This window comes from Delphinus delphis, chromosome 2, assembly GCF_949987515.2.
Source record: "Delphinus delphis chromosome 2, mDelDel1.2, whole genome shotgun sequence".
Classification (NCBI taxonomy): Eukaryota; Metazoa; Chordata; class Mammalia; order Artiodactyla; family Delphinidae; genus Delphinus; species Delphinus delphis.
In genome coordinates, this window is record NC_082684.1 from 126,749,540 (window position 1) to 126,771,042 (window position 21,503).

Below are 21,503 nucleotides of genomic sequence, written 5' to 3' on the forward strand. Positions count from 1 at the left end.
TTTTTACTCCTCTCCACTGTTTGGCCAGAGACACAAGACCCAGCCCCTCAGATTCAACAGATGAAATAGGGTCAAGGATGTGTTGGGGGAACCAAAGATGGAAGCCCAGGAAGTTAAAGGAAAATGATCCAGCCCACCATCTCCTCACGGTGTAGCTGTTGGTGTTTGGAAAGAAGAGTTCTTAGTTCCTGAACACACTGCAGGATGTGTAATGTCCCCTTTCTTAGTTATGTCATTAGTGACCTCCTTTGGTAATGTGACAGCCACAAATTTCTCCACCAATTGTCAAATACCCCTGGTGACTACCTCCTGCCTCTGGTTGAGATGCCCTGTAATGCCAATGGAGTTGTGGGTTACTTGCAGTGCCCTAGGGGAGCCTGATGGTAACCTAGTAGGAGACCCAAAACCCCTCAGACATTTGTTCAAGTGAACCCCATTTCCTACTGTCAACCTTATAAAGGGAGCTGTAGTAGGACCAGTTTAAGTAGGAAGGGAGTGGCACCCAGAACAGCTGGCCCCTCCTGTCCTCACCGTCCCAAGGCTCACTTGGTCCCTACAGTCCTCCAGGTCAGCTCCCCGAGCACCAGCAGTACATCCAGTTGTGAACAAACACCTCTCTTCTCTATTGTGGTACAGATGGTAGAAACATTCCCAAGGACCTTTACAAAGAAACACGGAAGACAATTTAAAAGAATGTATTACTCCAACGTAAAGTCTAGTTATCGAGAAGACTAAAAGTCTAAGTCCTGGCTTTGCTGGTTGGCAGAGTTTCCATCTGGGTCTTTACCTCCCTTTGATGAAGGACTCTGCCCCCCAAACCTCATATTTTAAGATGTGAGCATGCTTCCACTTTTCCCCAGCTCGTGAGGGAGATGCGGCTGGTAGGGCCTCAGTCCAGTCCCTGGGTTGGCCAGCGGGGAAGAATGGTGACCTCACACTTCCCCTGCCCTCCTCCAGCACAGATTCTGGTGCATTCTCCCTCTTTTCCTTGGGGAATGGAAAAATCGTTTTGTTCTTGAGGGATGACTCTGCCCTGTTGCCATCCCCAACTCAGGCCTGCCACAGAAGGAGGAACTTCCGAAGTTGAGATCATCTCCCAACAAGTAGACGAAGAAACCAAGAGCATTGCTCCCGTGCAGCTGGTGAACTTTGCCTATCGGGACTTGCCCCTGGCTGCGGTTGACCTCTCCACGGTGGGCTCGCAGCTCCTGTCAAATCTGGATGAAGATTACCAAAGAGAAGGGTAGGTGTTGGTACCGTTGAGTAGCTAAGACGTCTCTTGCATAACTCCCTGGGTTTCCATGGGTACCTACAGCGAGGCAGCCCAGAGGTGAGAGGTGCTGAATAGTAAGAGACCAGAAGTTCACATCAGGCCACTCCGGCTCTTCTCCTCAGATATTGTTTCCTCAGAAAAAGGCTGTGGGCACAGAAAATACCTGTTGCTGCTAGACAACCTATTAAGTGACATTTGCTTGGAACTTGGGGAATTATAAAATTAAACGCTGTCACACTGCATAATAGCCCATCCAACCCCCAATCTGGACACCTGGGAATCAAGAGACCAACAGGATTTAGTGTGACTCACCCAAGGTCTCAGTGCTTATAAAGAATGGATTTAGAATATACTTTCTTTTTATCACGTCTTCTTTCACCAGGGACGAGATGGGGAAGAAAGCATGTGTGCAGTAACATGCTAAGGGTGGGAGGGAATTTAGCACCATTCAGCCAGGAGCTTTGCAGACCTTAAAAAGGTCTGCTGCTTTTTCCAGTAAGAACAAATAGCAGATGCTGGCCCCTGATTCAAAGGAGTGGCCCCTACCTACTCCTACTTAACTGGTCAATCAGATTGGATGCCTTTGTTCAATCTGGACAGGGAAGACACAGCAGTGACACCCTCCATTCACATGGGGGAAGCTGAAGGCTGGACAAGGGCAAGAACAGGTCCTGGGGTCACAGGGCAGGTCAGACTTTCCCCAGCCCCACCCTGTTGCTCTTAGATATAGACTTTTAAACATTGGCCAGGAGCTTGGGAGCCAGTTCTGGGCTACTCTCCTTCCTCAGATGCCACCGCTAAATATTTTGGAACATGCTGACAGCTTTGAATATAAAAACGAAGGGTTGCCAGGTTATTTTAGAAGCAAATGAGAAGCCTTAGCTACAATTAAATTTCCAGAGCTTGGATTCCCTGTAAGTGTTTTTGAAGGGCCTCCCCGCCTTCCTAAGATAAATTGCGTAACAATTGTGAAACCATACACCTTTTGCAAAAACTTCACTCCAGTGGCTTTCTCTGAAAATACAATTTTTTCCAAGTACTGTGCTTAGAATCAGCAAGACATTGGAAACAAGGGTAGGCAAACGGGTTGGAAATAGTTCAGGGTGGCCTGGCGGACGGTGGCAGCATTCTGAGCATGGGCAGCACCATCCGACCACAGGGCCAGCTTCTCCAGGTCTCCAGGTCCTTGGCTCCGCCAGAGATGTTGGCGGTCAAGCCTTCCTTGAGCACCTGGCTACTGTGCCACTGCCCTCTGGAGGTCAAAATTGGTAGTGCAGCCTGGTATCCTGCCCCAGCCATTCTCATGGACTCATTTCCCGCCCCACCAGCGCCACCTTTAGGCTCTTTTCAAGTTTATAATCGGAAGGCAAGGAAAGAAGCGGGAAGACCTTGGAGGATCTAGTTCCAGACCCTATCCACACCTGCACCCTGGAGGCATACGCACCACAGGTGGTCCAGGCTTTGGGGGCCCCACTCCTTAGCCTGAACTGGAGAAGGCAGAGTCCCTGCTTTGTCATTCCATTTGCTTCTGAATCAGGCCCCTGCAAGGTTTCTTCTGAGCAGGGAGAATACAAATGGGATGCCTGCAAGGCAGAGAGGCTCTTGATTTGGTTTGAGTCTCCAGGTGTGCCCTGGAAAGCTGCTCCTGTTGGGTAAATAGGAAGCAGCCGGGTGAAGAGATTTGCTTCGCTGCTGGAGTTCTCGGCAGCCGGCTCCATTGGCAGCTAGAGGGCTTCCTGGAGGAAGGAAGAGCAGGCACAGGACACAAGCCAGGTGACAAGGAAGCAGAACAAAAGCACACTGTGAAGGGGGGAAAAAGCCTCTCTTCACAAGCTTCTTGGCTTTTGCTGCATTTCCTGGGGTTTTCCCCAAATTTCCAACCTGGCCCTTTCTGAAATGATGCAAAACAACACAATTTACAGTTCTGGTAGGTCTTCGAAAAGCTTTGGTGTAAGTCTTGTCAAATACACCTCTTCCTACTAAGGGAAGTGTTATATATAGGAATGAATCTTTTCTGTAGGAAATGAAGGGACCTCAGGGACCCCAGCAAGATAGTGCCCAGCCACCCCACCATTCACTTCTTTTGAGTTCAGTGGTATTTCAGTGCTTTTAAGTTTCCCAGAATCTGAGAATGTTAGAGCTGGAAAAATCCTTAGAAAGTATATATTCTAAATATTCTAATAGGATAGCAGAGTCCAGAGAGTGGAAGGAACTTGCCCAAGGTCACATAGTGACAGAGACAAAAATAGAGCCCTGGCTCCTGATCCAGGCTGGCACTACTGGGCTTCCATTTGTCACCTGTCCCTTTACAACGTCACAGTTGTGACTATGGTTAGCATGCATTGTACATGATACCACTGTTAGGCTATACCATCAAAGGCCCTTAACTTTTTGGCGTGCAGTCACTGAGATGTGGGTAAACCCCTAGGCACAGGTGGAAGAGTTTCATCTGTCTCAAGCTCCTTGACTTTCCTAACAGTGCTTTGTCCTTCTCGTGGACCTGCCTAGCAGATCTTAAACTGCAGAGCTATCTGTTGTCTACCCTCTTTGCTTCTACACACAGACTGCTGAGGGCTCAGGTAGGAAAGTCAGACAACTGTGCAAATTGGTGCTGTCTTAGTCTGGTGGGGCTGCCATAGCAAAGGACTACAGACTGGGTGGCTTAAACAACAGGTATTTATTTTCTCACAGTTCTGGAAGTGTGAAGTCCAAGATTGAAGTGCCAACAGAGTCAATGGCTGGTGAGAGCTCTCTCTTTGGGCTGCAGACAGCTGCTTTCTCGCTGTGTTCTCACATGGCCATTCCTCGTTGTGCATGAGTGGAGAGAAAGAGTGAACTCTGGTCTCTTCCTCTTCTTATAAGGGCACTAATCCCATCATTAGTCATTAGGGGTCCCCCCCTGACCTCATCTAAACCTAATTACCTCCCAGAAGCCCCACCTCCAAATACCATCACGTCAGGGTGGGGTGGGTGCGGTGCTTAGGGCTTCAACATATGAATTGGGGGGTTGGGGGGGAGGACACAAACATTCAGTCTATAAAAGCACCTCCCAGACTCAAGGCCTCCAGTCTCAACTTGCTTCTCAGTTTTGCCTGACAGTTCTCTGTGGTCCTGGTTAGCTTTCACTCCTGGTCCCCAGGTGGCCATTTCAGATTGTTTCCATTTCCCCCAAGCCTTCTCTTGCCTCCAGCAGATGACCTCCTCTCCTCCTTCCCTAAGAAAGTAGAAGCAGTCACAAATGAGCTTCACCCCACCCCTCAGTCCCTCGCTTCCTCCCTTCTAGGGCCAACCTCACCTCTGAGTTGATTCCCCTCCCCTCACACCTTCTCATGAACTGTGCTGCATCAGTTGCATCCTCACACTGACTCGTCACACACTCAGGTCTCTCACATCCCCCCTTGACTCCACGCCCCCATTAGCTGCCACTATCTCTCTCTTCCTCTTTGCAGCCAGACTTCTTAAAAGCCTCATCTGCACTAGCCATGCCCCCTTTGCTCTCTCCCATTCATTCCTCAGCCTGCTGCAGTCCAGCTTTAGCCCCACCCACACCGTGGAAACTGCTCTCCTCAAGGTCATCAACAGCCTCCGTGTTGCTAGGGTCCTTACACTGTCCTCTGTCCAGCATTTGAAAACGTCATCCACTCCCCACCCTTGAAACACAGTCTTGTGTGTCCTCTGCTCTATCACACTTTCTGGATTTTCTTCCTACCCCTCTGGCTGTCCATTCTAGGCCTTTTAAAACTTGTTCTTTCTCTGCTTTGTCCTTAGATGTTGGGGTTCTTCGTTTTCTGTCTTTGGCCGGTTTAGCTCTACTAATTCTACCCACTGGGTAATTGCATCCACCCACATAACCAAAATTCACATTCTTCAGCTTGTAACTTTCAAAGCTGAGTCTCTAGCACAGCTGCTGTCTCTCTCTCTCTCTCTCTCTCTCTCTCTCTCTCTCTCTCTCTCTCAAATTGCTGGCTCACATCCAACTACTTCCTGGACATCTCCATAGGATCCCAGACACACCTAGAATCCTAACAAGTGTCTGTGGAATTATCTGTTCTTCTACCTCTGAGTTGGCTGCATATTTGAGCAAATATTGAGCAAATGTTCTTGTCTCCACCCAAGTCATTGCTACAAATAGCCTTTTTGGTGACAGCACTTAAATCCAGCCTGAGGAACCATTATCTGCCCAACCAGGACTTCTGGCCATCTCAAACCCAACAAGGCCCCAAACTGAACTGTCTTTTCCCAAAACATATTCTGTCTGGCCCCAGTCAGTGGATCTAGACTTACCTGGCTGACCTCCCCAACCCATTACCAGAGGGAGTCACATGTGCATGTTGGCTCATTTCCAATGACCCTCAGCCTCCTTCCTGCCTCAACAGGAGCCAGTGGCTTCCAAGACACTTGAAGCCAAGACACTTCCAAGACACATGAAGCCAGTCGGTCAGGCATAGTCACCACTGGAACTTGCATCCTTCTTCCTCCCCTGCTTTGGCTCCCTCTTGTCCATGTTCCCTGCCCATGAAGCCGCTGACACTGACAGTGTCCACTGTGGGAACACTAGTGCCCAGTTCAGGGCCTTTCAGAAACCACAAGGCCACAGGATGCCCATGCAAGGTGGGCAAGAAAAGCCTCCCCTCCCCCCAGACTCTGTACCAAGCTATCAGTGAGCCCAGAACTGTCTCTGCTTATGGCCACTGCTCTGGTCCTATTTGCTTCTGGCCTTCACTTCTCTACACCCAGGTCTCCGGTTCAAACCAAGGGGCTGCACTGGCACATCATGCCAGCTACACCATCACCATCATCATCATCATCATCATCCTTTCCCTCCTTGCATCTTCCCCCCAGCCATGCTCCTCCTCCTTCAATAGTGGTAAAACACAGATCTCCATGAATGTCTGCAGATGTGAACAGACAGAGGAGGGGGAAGGGGAACAGAGGAGGTTCTTGAGCACTTCTGAGCCCCAGCTGAGCCAGCCACAACGCCCCACTACATCGGTACCCTGAGAGACCAGCTTAATTCCTTCTCCTTCGTCCTCATGTTCTGTCATCTCCAAGTCCTGTACCTTTCTCCTGCCCTAATATCTCTTCACTGCATCATCCTTCTCACAAAGGATTGGTAACCCTATCAGCCAGGTGCTTTGGACTGCATACCACAGGAAGCCTATCTCAGACTCAAACAATGAGGGTTTTCATCAGCCCATGGCCCATGGAGCCCAGAGCTAGGGCAGCTTTGAGGTTGGTCCAGACCCTCAACAGTAGCAACAAGGACCAGATTCCTTCTATCTGTCCACTCTGCTGTCAACAGTGTTAGCTTCATCCTGATGCTGTAAGGTTCCCCTTATTTTTTGAGAGGGCTGCCCTTGGTAATCTGGCCACATCCTTCATACATGTCTGGCAACAGAGAATGGCTACCCATCATTCTCTTTTAAGAGCAGCAAAGAACTTTCCCGGAATCCTTTAGTTGCTCTCTCCTCATGTCCCATTGGCTAGAATTGGGTCACATGGTAAGGGGTATGGGAATCCACAGCCCAGTCAGGGCCACCCTTGAACTGTGTCATTTCCCAAAACACACTGCTGTTACCTCGTGGGTCAAGGGTGGGATGGATATTGGAGAATTGCCCGCAATACACCACAGTCTCTAAGAAAGCCAAGCCTCCATTCGTAGCTTTTGATCCAGAATTAGAGCTTCCCTTTTTCCTTTCTAGTCAGTGTTCGACTTGGAAAAGATCTAGAAGCATGTCTGCCTTCTCAGACTGTTTCTTCAGTAACTTGGTTGGCTCGATTATTTCGCTCAGATACAGTTTGAATTGTGTCCACTCTCCCAGGGGACAACGCTTTGTGTTTCCATGTAACCAGAGCCCCTTCTGCCTGGTTGCCTTTGGACATCACCCCATTCAACAGTGGGAAAGTGAGACACAGAACTGCTTCTCAGTGAACCAACTGTCCACCTTTGGAAGAGGGACACTGGGTTTGCAGGAGGCTGACTCATGGCACAGACTGGGAGTTCTACTCTTTCTCAACCAGCTACACTACATTGAAGGCCTGGTTGGTTTGCAGGGTCTGGGCTAGACAAGAGGCCACAGCAGACAGAAAATTCGGAGAAGCGCAGAACCTCCACCCTCGGGAAGCTCACAGCCGATAGGAAAAATGATGGTGACAATATATGTGTGAGGAAGGTGGCGAAGGCAAGGGTCATCACCCCCTTTTATAGAGGAGACTCTGTGGGCCACATCGAGAGATAGTGCTACCCATCTTTTTAGTGGAAAGAGGGTGCAGAGAGGGTCATGGAAGAGTAGGTAGGATAGTCTTTGTCAAGATATAAAAACAAAGTAAGAAATGAAAGATATTCAGCCTTTTGTAATCATTTACATTTTAGGGTTCTAAGAGGTCTGACCTGGTTGGTCAGGGCCAGAGCCCCAGATGGGAGAAGCTTGGAGGAAGGCTGGGTAGACAGAAAGGGACGTTATTGCTTGGAGATGATGCCAATGGCACATTTCTGCTGGAACTTAACAATCAGAGAAAGAAAACCTAATGGTTTTGAGATGTCAGGCTAGGAAAAGATGACAGGGTCCAATATAGCAACATCTTTAAATAAGGACTGAAATAATTTTAGATATGCCAGCAAACAAAGGCTGGAGGCAAAGAGGGAGGAGGGGAGGTACCCCCTGAGCCATAACCCCCAATTCCCTTCTCTTTTCCCATACTGTCCAGCCCAAGGACCACCTGCTCTGGAAAGTCTTCTGTCTCCCACCCCACCCAGGCCAGAGCCTCACCTTGGTGCACCCATAGCCCTTGACCTTCTTCTATCTCAGCACTTGTGACACTGAGCTTTACTCTGTTCTCAAGTCTGCCTCTGGTACTGGACCAAGTGCTCCCTCAGGGCAGAGATCAGATCCTTTGAGCCTGGAACGTGAGGGGTGTTGATTAAATGAAGGAATGACTTGAGCGAGTGAGTGGATGAGTGAGGCTGGGTTAAGATAAGGATTAGAAGAGAAGGGGTAGGCCACTTCCATTTGGGGAGAGTTGGGGGCTGGCTCTAGACCTATGTGGCATCCAGGAAGAACCACAGGAAGGGACCAGGCTTCTCACTCCCCACAACTCAAGGCCATGGTCTGTGGCTGGCCCACCTTTGAGCATCCCTGCTAATTCCACACCCCCTCCACAAAGTCATCCTAAAAGAAATAAATCAGATTTGCCTCAGAACATGCCCACTTCACTTAGTACAATCTTAGCGTCCTTTTAGAAGAAGGGAAGGGTTTTGGGCATTTAGGGTTAACAGGCATTTGCATCCCTGCCATGACCTTGCAAGTGCAAAGTCCAGAAGTTCTGCATCACGTGGCTTGTGAAGTCTTTGATTCATTTTTCCCTCAAGGAAGAAAAAAAGTTAAAAAGAGCTTCCTTATTGCATTTGCTTGATGCCAAGCAGATTTGTCTCTAATAAAACTCTGCCTCTTCCTCTGGCACACCAGCTGTCCCTGGACCCGAGCTGACCCTGTGACCCACGACTCCTTATATTTTTTGTAGGCTTAGGCTTCCATGAAGGTTCTTGATGTCCCAACCAGGAAATAAAGGTTTGATTCAGATCAAAAAGCATTTTCTAGTAAGCACAGGTGAGCCTATTTCCTGTAGTCCAAGAACTGCAAAGATTTTATATTGATTAAGAAGGCAGTAAGTTCACAGATAACATTATTTCTCAGCGAAATAAACCTCTTGTCCCCACCTACTCACAGGGCAGGGTGTACAGCCTCTGGAGAGCACTAGGTGGCGGCAGAGCACCTCTGACCACCTTCGCGTGGGTGCGTGAGCGCTGCATGGAATGGGGTGGGGGACTTGAAGCCAAGGCCAGGTCGCCCAAGGAAAGTGAGCTGACTTTATGGGATCTGGGGGTCTCCAGTCATCTGCGGAGGCCCTTGAGATCTGAACTTTAGCCAAAGAGAAGAAGAGGGAGCTGGCCATCCCAGGATTTGCCAAGCCACATCTCAGAACCAGAGAGAGCTGGACAGAGAAGTGGGCGTGGGGTGTGCCTGAAAGCCGTAGCCCACTGGTTCCCACCAGGGTAGGAAGCTGACCTCATTCGGGCAGCCCTGCCCACAAAGCATAGCGTGAAGGAGACTCTCAGGCTTCTGGCCAGTTCCCAGAATTGAGGACTCGAGGTGGGAGAGGGTCTTGTGGCCCCTTGGTCCAGCAGGGCCCCACTCCCTCCCCTGAGTAGGCTTGAACCCCATGGAAGCCCTTCAGAGATGTGTGGGCAATGCCCTGGGTTCCTCCAAGTAGGGGCAGCCAGTCGATGGTGCGTATTAGCCATTGTGTTCCCAGAGGGGGGTTGGTGGCTCGCCAAGCGGGGTGACAGCTCCTGGGCTGGGCTCTTGCCACCACACCCTGCTGTCTTTCCCAGCGCTTGCATTTCCCAGGATGCAAGAAATCTGAGATTCTGGAACAGGAACATGTCAGACTCCCGTGACCCCAGCTGCACACAGCCCTCCTCCCTACCTCCCCCCAAGGCAGTGGGGCTAACCTTTAGCTCTGATTGCAGAACGGAAGCTGCTCGTATGGGAACTTCAATTTCTTCAGTTCCCCCAAGGGTTGGGAGAGTCACCTCTGACCTCCAACCTGAGAGTCCTCGTGACTGCAGTGTGTTGTGTGCTCTCATTTCTGGGTGTTTTGTGCTGCTGTGGCTTGCCTCTTGGAATTGGGTACAGGAACAAAGGGGATGCTTGACAGTGCTTTTCCTGCTCTTCTGGTTCTCCCTGCGAGAGTGAGAAAGGAGTACAAGGGTGTCCCTGTGGGTGTTGGGTTGATGGTTCTCATGGGTGGATATTTGTCTCTCTGAAGAAGTTCTGCACATGTGAGCTCATTTCCCTCTCCTGCCTTTTCCTCTCCCTTTATGTGTTTAGCTTTTCAGGGTAGTCTGGGGCAAAGAGCTCATTGCATAGTCTGAATTCACTTATAAGGCTGCAGGCTCCATGCGGATGAAGGCCCTGAGCACTCTCCTGTGCTTAGCGCCCAGTAGAGTGCCTGGCACTTAGTGGGCATGTAATGACTATGTACAGAATGGAATGGATGTTGGAACTGCCCATATTTAGATGATCAATCCCTTTTCTAATGCTCACAGGCCTAAATCATCATAGTAGATATGAATGGTAGCCGTGCAGTAAGCGTTATGTTATGGGCTTTACATATGTTATTTTTAATATTTTAGAACAACAATCCTGCAGTAAGATAGTACTTATTCCCATTTGGGAGCTTAGGAAACTGGGGATCAAAGATTGCACTCAGTGTTCAGGCAGTGGTGGGGCTACAGTTACCACCAAAACCTAGACAGTTGGAAGAGTCTGGCTTTCCCCATTGTTTGTCAACAGAGAAAAAAATAGAAGGAATTGTCTTTTAAAACTACTAGATGAGTTAACATTTGTAAAGTGCTCGGAATAGCATATGTACATAGTAAGTGCCTTATAAGTGTTTGCTAAATCAATAAAAATAAAACCCAGGTCAGTGCCAGAAGTTGGATTTAAGTCAGCTTCGTGGCTTTCTCTGACAGTATTTTAATCCTTGGGAAAAAATACAGTAAAGAAAAATCAAGTGGGGCCATAGGATGTTCTGACAAAAACACCACCAAGTCTGTGGCTCCAGGCGGCAGGTGTTTAGCGTCACAGAATTGGAGCATCTCAGGGCCTGGACGGGTCTCAACTGCCCAGTCCCGGGGTTTGAACTCGGATCCCAGGTGTCCTTAGAAGACCTATCAGTGAGAATCAAGGGGTCCGTGCACCCCTTGGAATGTTATGCACAGTGTTGTTGTTTTGTGCACTGTTCAGGTATGGGGCCACGGTTTTCATGCCCTGGAGAGCTCTGCAACACAGAAGGGTTCTGAGGCTCTGATCTAGCAGTGCCTCCCAAGGTCATAGTTGAGGCAGGTTGGGGAGGCTCAGCACCCCAGACTTCATTAAGGCTTCAACTACACGCCCTTTCTTTGGGGACTTAATGGATGGAAATCTCCACTGAGTAGGACTGGCAGGCCATCTGGTCTGGCCACCTACTGGGAAATAAGCTCTTCTGTGATCTTCCGCCTCCTCCAGGGACATCATGACTGTCCCCTGCCTGTGGACTTTGCAGGCAACTTGGGGGTCTCCACAATCCCCATACCTCGCCACCGCCCCTTCCCCCCATCGTGCATCCTCCCAGCCACACCAGCCTGGCAGCCGCACTGTGGATTGCCAGGGTGGGAGAAGCCAGACCCCCCCAGGAGCAAACACAGCCCCTGCCATCCTGGCACTGCACAGAGCAATTCTGCTCTACCTTTCAGAACGGGGCTGTTTCAGTGCCAGGCTTGGGAATGCTGCCTGATGGAGCAGTGACCTGGAGCCGCTTCCTTCTGGGCCACTCTCGTGGCTTGACCTCATATAAAGGATTCATCAGAAACTTGCCAGAGTTCATTTTAATATTCTAAAAGTTATCCTCTCAAACTTTTATGAAGACACCTAAGTATAGAAAGCAGAAGAAGTAAGGGTACTCGGCCTCTCCTCCCTCTCCAGGGTTTCTCTGAGGCCGCAGGAGTGACTGGTGCACCCACACAGTAGAACAGTCACCTGCCTGCCAGGAGATGCCATCTGGTTGGTATTTACAGACTTTGGCAGCCGAAGCCGGCCTCCTGGAGCTGTCCCCTCGCTGCCACTGCACCGATAGGAAATTGAGAGACGCCTGCCCTCTGGTGGTGATCCTGGGGATAACACCACCCTGAGAACCAGCTCTAGGGCTTTGATGGGCTGAACGCTCAAGAGATGGAGGAAGGTATCTTTTCTAATTAAAGAGTCAATGCTGATTTCCCTTTTGACCCATTAAACTCCTTGAGTCATTATTTAATCACTCAGGGATATTGTGAAGCTGGAAAGATTCTATTTTTCTACTAAAACCCAGTCTCCTAGGAATATCTGAGTCATTTGAATTTCAGAGGAAATTTTATTAGTAGCTGGGATTTCCAAACACTGAGGCAGCCAGAAAGTCTTCTGCTTCATCCCAGCCTCTTTTCTGGAGTCTTGGGGTCCATGGTCCTGCTCTTCAAGGAGCTGGAAGCCCAGAGCCTGCTTGGGCTCCGGCTTCAGCCTCAGGCCTGGGCTAAGAAGCCCTCGATGCCCCCAAACACATACACTCAGTCTCAGCGCTACTTTCTGCTCCCCAGGGGGCCTACCCGCTTCCCCCTTCCCTCAGTGTCGGGTCCTGCACCTCGGCCCCAAGGGCTGGCTGGGGACCTGCTTGCCTTCACTGCCTCATCTCTCCTGCACCCAGACTCCCTTTGCCATGCCCTGCCCGCCTCCTGAGCTACCCGTTACCTCTTGTTAAATCCAAAGCAGTGGTTGTCGCCTAAATCACCCAGGATCTCACTGAGATGCAGACACTTTTCAGTGGGTATGGGAAGGCCCAGGAGTCCGCATTTCCAACAAGGTCCCACGTGATGCTGATGCTGCTGGTCTGCGGAGCCCACTGAGCATCAAGGAGCAAGGACAGTGGTTCTCAATCTCAGCTGCACATTGGAATCACCTAAGGAGATCAAAACATGCTAAGGCCTGGGTCCCACCCCACAGTGTGTGGTCTGCGTGGTCTGGTGTGTGGCCCAGGCACTGGGATTTTTAAAAGCTCTCTTAGTGGTCCTCAGCCAGGGTTGAGAACCACTGACCTGGAAACAGATTGCAGCCCCCCTGCCGCCACCCCTCAGCCGCTACTGTATCCCTGGACACCATCCTTTCTTGGATGGGTGGTCTCCCTCCATCTGCTTCAGTTGAGTCCTCCCCGTGTGTATTGTCCTGGGGTTCACATAGAGTGTGTGCAAATAGCACCCCTTCAACTTGTGCACAAAGGGGGTTTCAGGAAGTCACCCCCAGACGGGTATGGTTGAGGGGCTTCTAGTGGAAGGCAGAGCAGAGGTGGGGGGAACCACTGGGCTGGTGCGGGAGCGGAAGCACAGGACCAGGGCAGTGAGCATGGGCTCCACTTTGCAGCTGCCTTGGGCTTTTTTGGGAACTGCCTTGGTTGGTTGCCCCGTGGGCTGTGGGAACACCTGCAACACCTGCTCGGGGTGGGGTTAGGTCAGCTGCCCCCCACCCTGAAGGGGAAGCCCTTCCGGGTGAGGCCTACCCTGACCACCTAGTTTAAAATGTCACCCTTCATGCCCCCCTTTCCTCCCACAGTACCTACCACCTTGTAGGACACCATCTCGTTTCCTAATTCGTTATGTTTATTGTTTGACTCTCACCCACTGGAATGTCAACTGCCCTAGAGCCGTGGCCTGTGTTGAGCACAGTGCCTGACTAGCACATGGGGTGTCTGGCGTTCACTTGACTTCCAGACCTTCCCCTCCCCGCCTGGTTTCTGAGTCCTGCCACCTTCCTGGCCCCTCCCTGGCTGCTTCCCGAGGCCCAGGAGTGCCGTGGTGCCAGGGCAAGGCTCGCATTGCCAGCTTTGGACTACAGGTCCCCACTTTGCACCGACCGCTTCCCAATAACCAAACCTGGGTCTGCTTAGGAAGTTTTTCTGATCAAACAAGAAAACGAAAAGCAACATCTTTTCTTCTTTTTTCTGGCTGCACCTTGCAGCACGCGGGATCTTAGTTCCCCAACCAGGGATCGAACCCGTGCCCCCTATATTGGGAGCGTGAAGTCTTAGCCACTGGACCGCCAGGGAAGTCCCAAAAGCAACATCTTAACATTTGAAGCCGCCACATAGAATGACTTTTCGTTCCCATGGAGAGGCAGGTCAAGTGTGGAGTCTCCTTTTTAGAGGGAAAGCCTGCCACTTGAAGAAACAAATGGTTTGTTTCCTCCCCTTCTCCCCGTGGGACCTTCCTCTCAGGGAAGAAGGCCCGGTCTCTGAGGGATGCACCCCACGCTTCTGGGGTGCACAAGGCACAGGTGAGATCAGGTGCCCCGCTTCTCACACTGGACGTGCAGGCGAGTCTTCCTCTGGTTGCTCAGCATGGCAGCAGCCCAGGCAGACGGCTTTGGCACCTGCCCTTTTCATTTATCACTGCGGAGGGTGCTTGCCTCAGACTTCAGGTGACAGTGAAATGGCATCAGTGTAGGGGCCACAGACGATCGGACTGGGTTTTAGAGAGGATGTGGAATTGGAGCTGGGTCTCCTTTGGGAACCGGGGAGGAGGGCAGAAGAGTAAGAGGCCGCAGGAAACTTCCAGAGGGAGTGCCGAGGCAGCTGGAGGCTGGGCGAGAACTGGGGTGAGAGGTGCGAAAGATGAAAATAGGGCCAGCGGAAGGGGGCGGGGATGTCACACTATGGGGGAAGGAGGGGTGACACTCTCGGGATGTATCAGGAGGAGGGTCTTTCATAGGCAAAGGGTCTTTCAAAGGGTCTTTCATAGGCAAAAGCTTACACAGCTGATAGCACCTGTGGGTGGAGCCTCCAGGATTCTCTGTGCCAGGTAGGGCGCGGCTGTCCCTGACCACTCTGGTCCTTCTTTTCTGGCCTCCTGGACAGACACGCTCAGCCCTCCCACAGGTGTCCTTCACGTGGCCTTTCCTTTCCTGACACTGTCTTCTAATCTGTATCCCAGGGATCCCATGCACTCCTCTGACCAAATCCCAGCCACCCTCACCAGGCCCCCTCAAGACCCCTCTGCTCTGAATTTAGGGCTGTCAGTTTAGCAAATAAGAATAGAGGACACCCATTTAAATTTGAGTTTCAGATAAACAATGAATAAATTTTTTTAGTGTCAGTATATCCTATACAACATTTGGGACATACTTATACTAGAAAATCGTTGATAGATTGTTTACCTGAGATATAACTGCTTGTCCCGTATTTTCTCTGGCAACCCTACTGAGCTCCACATGGCATCAGTTTGGGGTTTACCCTGTAGCCTGTTGCTTTTGGGTGGCCCTCGTGAACCTGCAGGAAGGTGGAGAGAAGTGGTTCCACGGGGGACTTTGAAACCCATCTGCAGCGCGTGAAGCAGGCCTTCATCGATGGCCTTCTGTCTGGCCTCCGCTCACCTTTGTCCCCCTGTCTTCTGCTTGTCCTCAGTGAGAACCCTCTCTTCTGCCTGGCAGCTCTCCTCGCTTCTCGCCCCATGCTCTTGGCCATGGGCGAGGGTGTCCCATCAGTCATCCTCTGCTTGTCCAAAAATGCCTCCCTCCTCTTCCCCCATCACCTGAAAGCCAAATTTCCTTGAAGAGCCATGAGCTTTGTCCCACTTTCCAACAGCTGGGGCCTCCTTCAAGCTTTCCCTTGATGGACCGTGGGGAAGAAATCTCCCTGAAGCACCTACATTATTCCTCCGAGGAGAAGGGAGCACCTCAAGGCAGAGCTCCCCTTTCCAGAGACACCCTCGGGATCTTCAGGGATGGGTACCGGCCGCTTTGCATCAGGCTCCAGCCAATTGCTCCCTCTGGACAGGAAGGACAGTGGGTGACGGCCGAATCTTTGGGCCATCAGATAATTTATCATCATCATCACCATCACCATCAACTACATGGTGCTTTAAGGTCAGATACATTTTCTCATTTAACTGTCAATAACCCTGGAGGCTAAGGAGTTTGACAGATGGGGAGGCTGACGTCTGGAGTGCCTTTGACATGGTCCCGGGAGGCTGAAGGCCAAGCCAGCAGTGAGGACTCCCCAGCCAGTGCTGACTCTGGTGTTCTAGGGCGCCTAATTCTTCCTCATCAAGGCAGGCGGGCGGGTCCAGCTTCTAAACAACCCACCAAGGCAGTGAGGTCTGACTTCACCATCCCCATGCCCCCTTAGAGGCACCCCCTTTCCACCGGGATCTTGTGTTCCTGAAGGGAGTGGATCAAATGCCCTCAGGGGCCCACCAGCTCTGAGATTCTGTGCCTTCTCTCCACTTCCAAACCTACTCAGGAAAGATTTCATTGTTGGTGGCCTCATGTCTATGTGTGAACGTTCACGATCATCTAGTCAAAGGTTTCCCAAAAGACGGTCCATAGAACACTAGTCCCTCCAGGTGCTACATGACAAAAGGGTGCGTGGGCCAGTGAGTTTGGGAAAAACTGATACTGTAATCCCTTTTGGAGCACAGTGATGCATGATAGCATATTAATGGCACTACAAGGTCCTGCAGAGAAAAATATCCACTTAATTTTTTTTTTATAATTTTAAAAAATTTTTATTTTATTTTTGCCTGCACTGGGTCTTCGTTCCAGTGCGCGGGCTTTCTCTAGTTGTGGCGAGTGGGGGCTACTCTTCATTGTGGTGCACGGGTTTCTCATTGAGGTGGCTTCTCTTGTTGTGGAGCATGGACTCTAGGCGCATGGGCTTCAGTAGTTGTGGCTCGCGGGCTCAGTAGTTGTGGCTCACGGGCCCTAGAGCGCACGCTCAGTAGTTGTGGCACATGGGCTTAGTTGCTCCGTGGCATGTGGGATCTTCCCGGCCCAGGACTCGAACCTGTGTGCCTTACATTGGCAGGCAGATTCTTAACCACTGAGCCACCAGGGAAGCCCTATCCACTTAACTTTGACCCAAATTTTCTAAAACTTATCCAACCCTAGTAACTTTTTATTGAGTAACAATCATTAACTTTCTGTGGAACTAGCGTTCCTTACAATCTACTTTGAGAAACAGGGATCAGTTCAAATCTTTCCTTGTATAGCTGAGAAAACAGAAAATTCACTTACGAATTCATTGAGCATTTATTAGAGGTGGGCTGAGGGTATCCTAAATGCAGAGCCTGTGCTAGGTTCTGAGACCTATGCGGAAGTATAACATAGTAAGTGTAATAATAATAATTCATGCAGCACTTACCACATAGCCAGGCTCTCCACTAACCTTTGGGGTCTTCCATCTTTACAAGAAGCCTATGAGATGTGGTTTTGTACCCATTTTAAAGATGAGGAGACTGAAGCACAGGGAGATGCTGTGAGCTGCCCGGGTCAGCCTGTATACCGAGCTCCATCTCTTAATGAGATGTTTCCGGTCTTCATCATTCTACCTAGTGGCCCCTTGAAGAAAGCTGTGTTTCATCAGGAAGCACAGAGCCGGGGAGGTGTTGAGAGCAGGGCTGTGGTGGGGATGTCACCCCCTCTCAGTGCCTCCTCCCCCACTTTTGTCCCCGCAGGTCTACCTGGCTGAAGCCGTGCTGTGGGAAGAGAGCAGCCGTGTGGCAGGTATTTTTGCTCAGTGCAAGTGTCAACAGTTTCCTGGTAGCCTGTGTAATATTGGTGGTGATTCTCCTGACTCTGGAACTTCTAATAGATATAAAGCTTCTCCAGTGTGAGTAGCAAGAGAGATACATATGTAAATACATATGATGTCAATATTCCATGTGCATTCATCAGGGGTCCCCAACTAGCAGTGTGATCTGCCCCCAGCCTGACGGCACTGCCCACCCCTGGCCCCATGGCTCATGGGTATGACCACTGGGAGGAAAGCATCTGGCAGCTTCTCTCCCTGCCACCCCCAGCATCGCTTTGCCCCGCTCCGCCCAATGTGGCCTCTTCACTCCCCTTCCCCAGCATTCCGTGATCAGAAACTGATGAGATCCAAAATGTTGGGGACCCCTGTGTGCACCATTTTTTTTATTGTTCCCGTTTGGAATTTTCCAGGTTGGGATTTGCTGTAGCTTAAAGAGAGTTCCCATGTGTGGAGGCGTCTCACCTTGTAGTAACTAATAATGACAGCAGCCACAATGACGCTATGATTCCTTGTATTTTTATCCATCTGTAAGTTGGCAGCGTTATTTATCTATAACGTGATCATTTTGAAAGCACTTCTCCATGTATTTGACCCTAGCAGCAACCCTGTGAGACAGGCAAGACTGGTATTATCCCTTTTTATGGATTTGGGAATTAAGCTTGGGAGAAGTTAGACTTTTCCTAGTTGAGAGGTATTAGAGCCGGGACTTCAAGCCATCAGGCCAGTTTTCTTTCCCAACCTGGTCCTCTTGGTGTTCGTCCTAGTTTCATGTTCACGGGAGCCTGACGCACATGGCAGCGGATAGCTTGTCTGCCACCTCTTCTGTCCTTCCAGGTGTCCCTTGGCAGCACGTCTGTCAGAGCGGAGGGCCCTCTTCCCGCCTCCCACCCTGTAGACCCCTGTTTGGTGCACCAGCAGGGGGCCAAGGGTCTTGACTCTTGGCTTTGGCTAAGTGAGTGGTTTCTGGTAGAGCTCCTGGCTCCCCAGAGGTCCCCCAGTCAGAAGACGGCTCATTCAAGTGCAAATGAAAAAAAGAAATGAAATTGTTGACCCCACCCCCACCCCAGAGATTTCCTTTCCTGCCATTGGCCAACTTCCAGGACTGTAGATCTGGCCACCCCCGGACCCATTCAGTCATCTTAGACTTGTATTCTCCAATGCCCCCAGACCCTTTACCGGAGTCTCTGTATTCAGGGTCCGTCCTCTTCAGGGTTCCAAGTCCTATTAGCCTTCCCCACTCTCTGAGAGAGGATGGCGGGGAGTGCAGAACTGCTTTTGTCTGATAAGCCTCGTTGGCTTTTGTACAGCTGGTGGCCCCTTGGTTCCAATCAAAGTATCTTCCAGCAGAAAGTGACTAGCACTGATTTTACAGTCAACCTGTCTTCAATTAAACCATGTTGTATACTTTCCCTCCTACTCATTGGTATGTCTGCTTTTTATGAGGTCTGACCGTAACAGAGTCATTCTTTCCTGGGTTATACTTGGGGCTCCTGGCCGCTCAGGCATTGAGTAGAACTGAGAACACGGCCGACACTGGAATTTTGCTTAAAACTAAGCATCCAGGAGATTGATTTTGGTGGGAGATCCACTAGCAGCTCATAAAAGGCATCTTAAATTCCATAAAATGCACAATCAGAGATTTATTGCTCTTCTAAAGCAAACCATAAAAAAAGGCACAGGAATTCATTTGAGAAATAATGGGGAGAGATTTTATGCTTCCAGAATCATCTGGAGGTCTCTTCAGAGTCACACAGGCCTCAGCCTCCCGGTTCCCACTCGTATTCATGTGACCCAGGACGGAAAGAATCCACAGTGTGGCAGGACTTGCCTTCTGAGGCTCGTATTGGTCCAAAGCCAGGAACCCCAAAGTCTCCCACTTGGAACCTGTCTTTGAAGCCTCCTTCCCCCAGGACATGCTCCAGGGCCTTGTTTCCACCCACCCCCAGGGCTTGCCGATGTCAGAGCTTTGGGGGAGGCTGTGGGTTCCTCTCTTTCGGCCAGCCCACCCCACTGATAGCTCTGGGCATCTTTCCTTGTCCCCCAGGGGATCTGAGCTGCGTGCTGACCAGAGGGAAGTGTGCTCCCAGCTGCATTCCTGCACCTTGTTTTAGTCCTGCCCTACTGTCCGGGGATGTTCTACCAGTATCTCTTTTAGGCTGGTCCTCTGAGAGGGCATCCCCTCCCACCCGCTCTCCATCGGAGCCCACCTGACCTTGTCCTGGGCCCCAGCACCCTACTTTTGGCCTTACTCCCTGATAAACTACGCTCCGCTACAGCTCAGAGGCTGGTCACGGCCCCTCTATTGTGAAAGGGCCTGCCAGAGGTGCTGCCTTAATGCCAAGGATTGCCTGGTGGAAGGGGGGGTGGGAGCTTTCAGTGGCCGATAGCTCTCCCCGCTCATACTCTGGTGTCCGGAGGCGTGGCAGCCCCCAGCTGCTCGCTCTGCCACTTTCGGGAGGCTGACACCCTGCCCCACCACTGGTGTCCTCTCCAGTCCCGGCTCCTGCCTTCTCCCCCAGAAGACCCTGGCTGACGCCGCCGTCTCAGCCACTCAGAATTTTCAGAATGAGAAGAGTAAGCTTGCCTGAAGCCCCACTCACAGTGCACAGTGCTTTGGGGGTGAATTATGGGGATTTCTGGAAGCTCATCTCGATCTGACCGAAGCTGCCCACCCAGGTCTGAGGTGTCTTCCTGCTCCCTCTGGAAGGCTCCCCTGGAAGGCTTCTTTCTGGGCGCAAAGCCCACGGCGGCTGATGGGACGGAGCTGGAGCTCTGAGAGGCAGCCCGTTGGATGGAGGGAAGAACAGCATCACTGGCCCACCAGCCTCCCACCACCTCCATCACAGACACCCCTTAAAGCTGCCTGGTGTTCTCTGGCCCGAATGCATCCAGTTCTAAATACTCATGCTCCGGGCTCCTGGAGGCCTGCCTCCGCGCTGTGAGGGCCCCTCTACAGTTGCACCTAATTCCTTGCTCCTAAAATTGGCCCCTGTTATTGTGCTTCTGCAGTTTCCAGTGCATTCCAGTTTGCTGGCGTGATACACTGGATCAGTCTGGTCATTCTCTCAGTGTTCTTCTCAGAGGTAGGTCGAGACTTGGGCCCCGTGACCATCTCTTTAGGGCGACTCCTGGCCCGGGGAGACCAAGCTTTATTCTCTAAACACTTTCTAATGACAGACCCTCTGCCAGACCTTGAGGCTGCAAAGAGGGAGACACGATGCAGGGAGCTGAGTTCTGTGCTGGGCCTCAGCGGGTGACCCAGACGGTGAGCAGGTGTCGTCCAGGTGAGGGTAGGTGGTGACATCTGTGAAGGTGAGACTGAGTGAGACATAGTTGAAGGAGAGCAAATAGTTTGTGTGACCGGTAAGGAGAAGGCGGAGGCCGGGCTGAAGCCCAGGGGGCTGGAGGTGGGGAGACCGATTAGGACGCTGTGGCCATGGTCCTGGGTACATAGGCGACTTGCCCCTCGGGGCCGAGGCCCAGGGGGCAGAGAGGGCGGAGTCACAGGGCTGGGCAGTGGACTGGACCCAGTACTTCAGTGGGTACACGGTCTGGCTAGACTGAGCTGTGCCCCCTCTGTGGGAGCAAAGGGGCACGTGTCTGGGATGAGGGAGCATGGGTGCCCGTCGCCGTTGCTAGAGCCAGCTGATGAAGCCCGAGTCCGTATCTCTATGTGTGAGGTAAGAGGGAAAAAGCACCTGGAAGCTCGTGGACCCTGGGTTTTGGTGGGAGCTGATAGCCCTGAGTGGGTCTGAAATGTGTGGGAACAGTTCCCCCACCTTGACATGGGGGTGAGTGACGCGTCCTCTGAGCAGCTCCCAGCCTCTCACAGTGACCCCCTGGCCTGTGTGTCAGGGGCATTGACTTGGGGCTGCTCCCGGCAGGGTCTTCAGGGGAAGCCGAGAAGACTGGGCTTCATCCTATGTGTGGTGGCGGGTCTTTGAAGGACTGCAGAGTTTTGTGTGGAAATCCTGTTCCTCCTAACAGAAGACGGGCCCAAGTCAGCTGGCCACTGGCCCACTCCCTGTGTGTGCCCTCGGCCCCACGACCACAGGTCCAAATTAGCCCATGCAGAGCCCCA

At 51.3% G+C, this 21,503-nt stretch overlaps 1 protein-coding gene across 1 annotated transcript in view; it reads left to right on the forward strand.

Moving 5' to 3' along the window:
* The window catches only part of TMEM266 (transmembrane protein 266), a 144,952-nt gene that overhangs the window by 56,884 nt on the left and 66,565 nt on the right, over positions 1-21,503 (forward strand). The window contains exons 3-5 of the mRNA XM_060005550.1: positions 1,055-1,243; positions 17,346-17,500; positions 20,432-20,505. Coding sequence (XP_059861533.1) covers positions 1,055-1,243; positions 17,346-17,500; positions 20,432-20,505 — 418 coding nt within the window. The remainder of the gene's footprint in view (positions 1-1,054; positions 1,244-17,345; positions 17,501-20,431; positions 20,506-21,503) is intronic.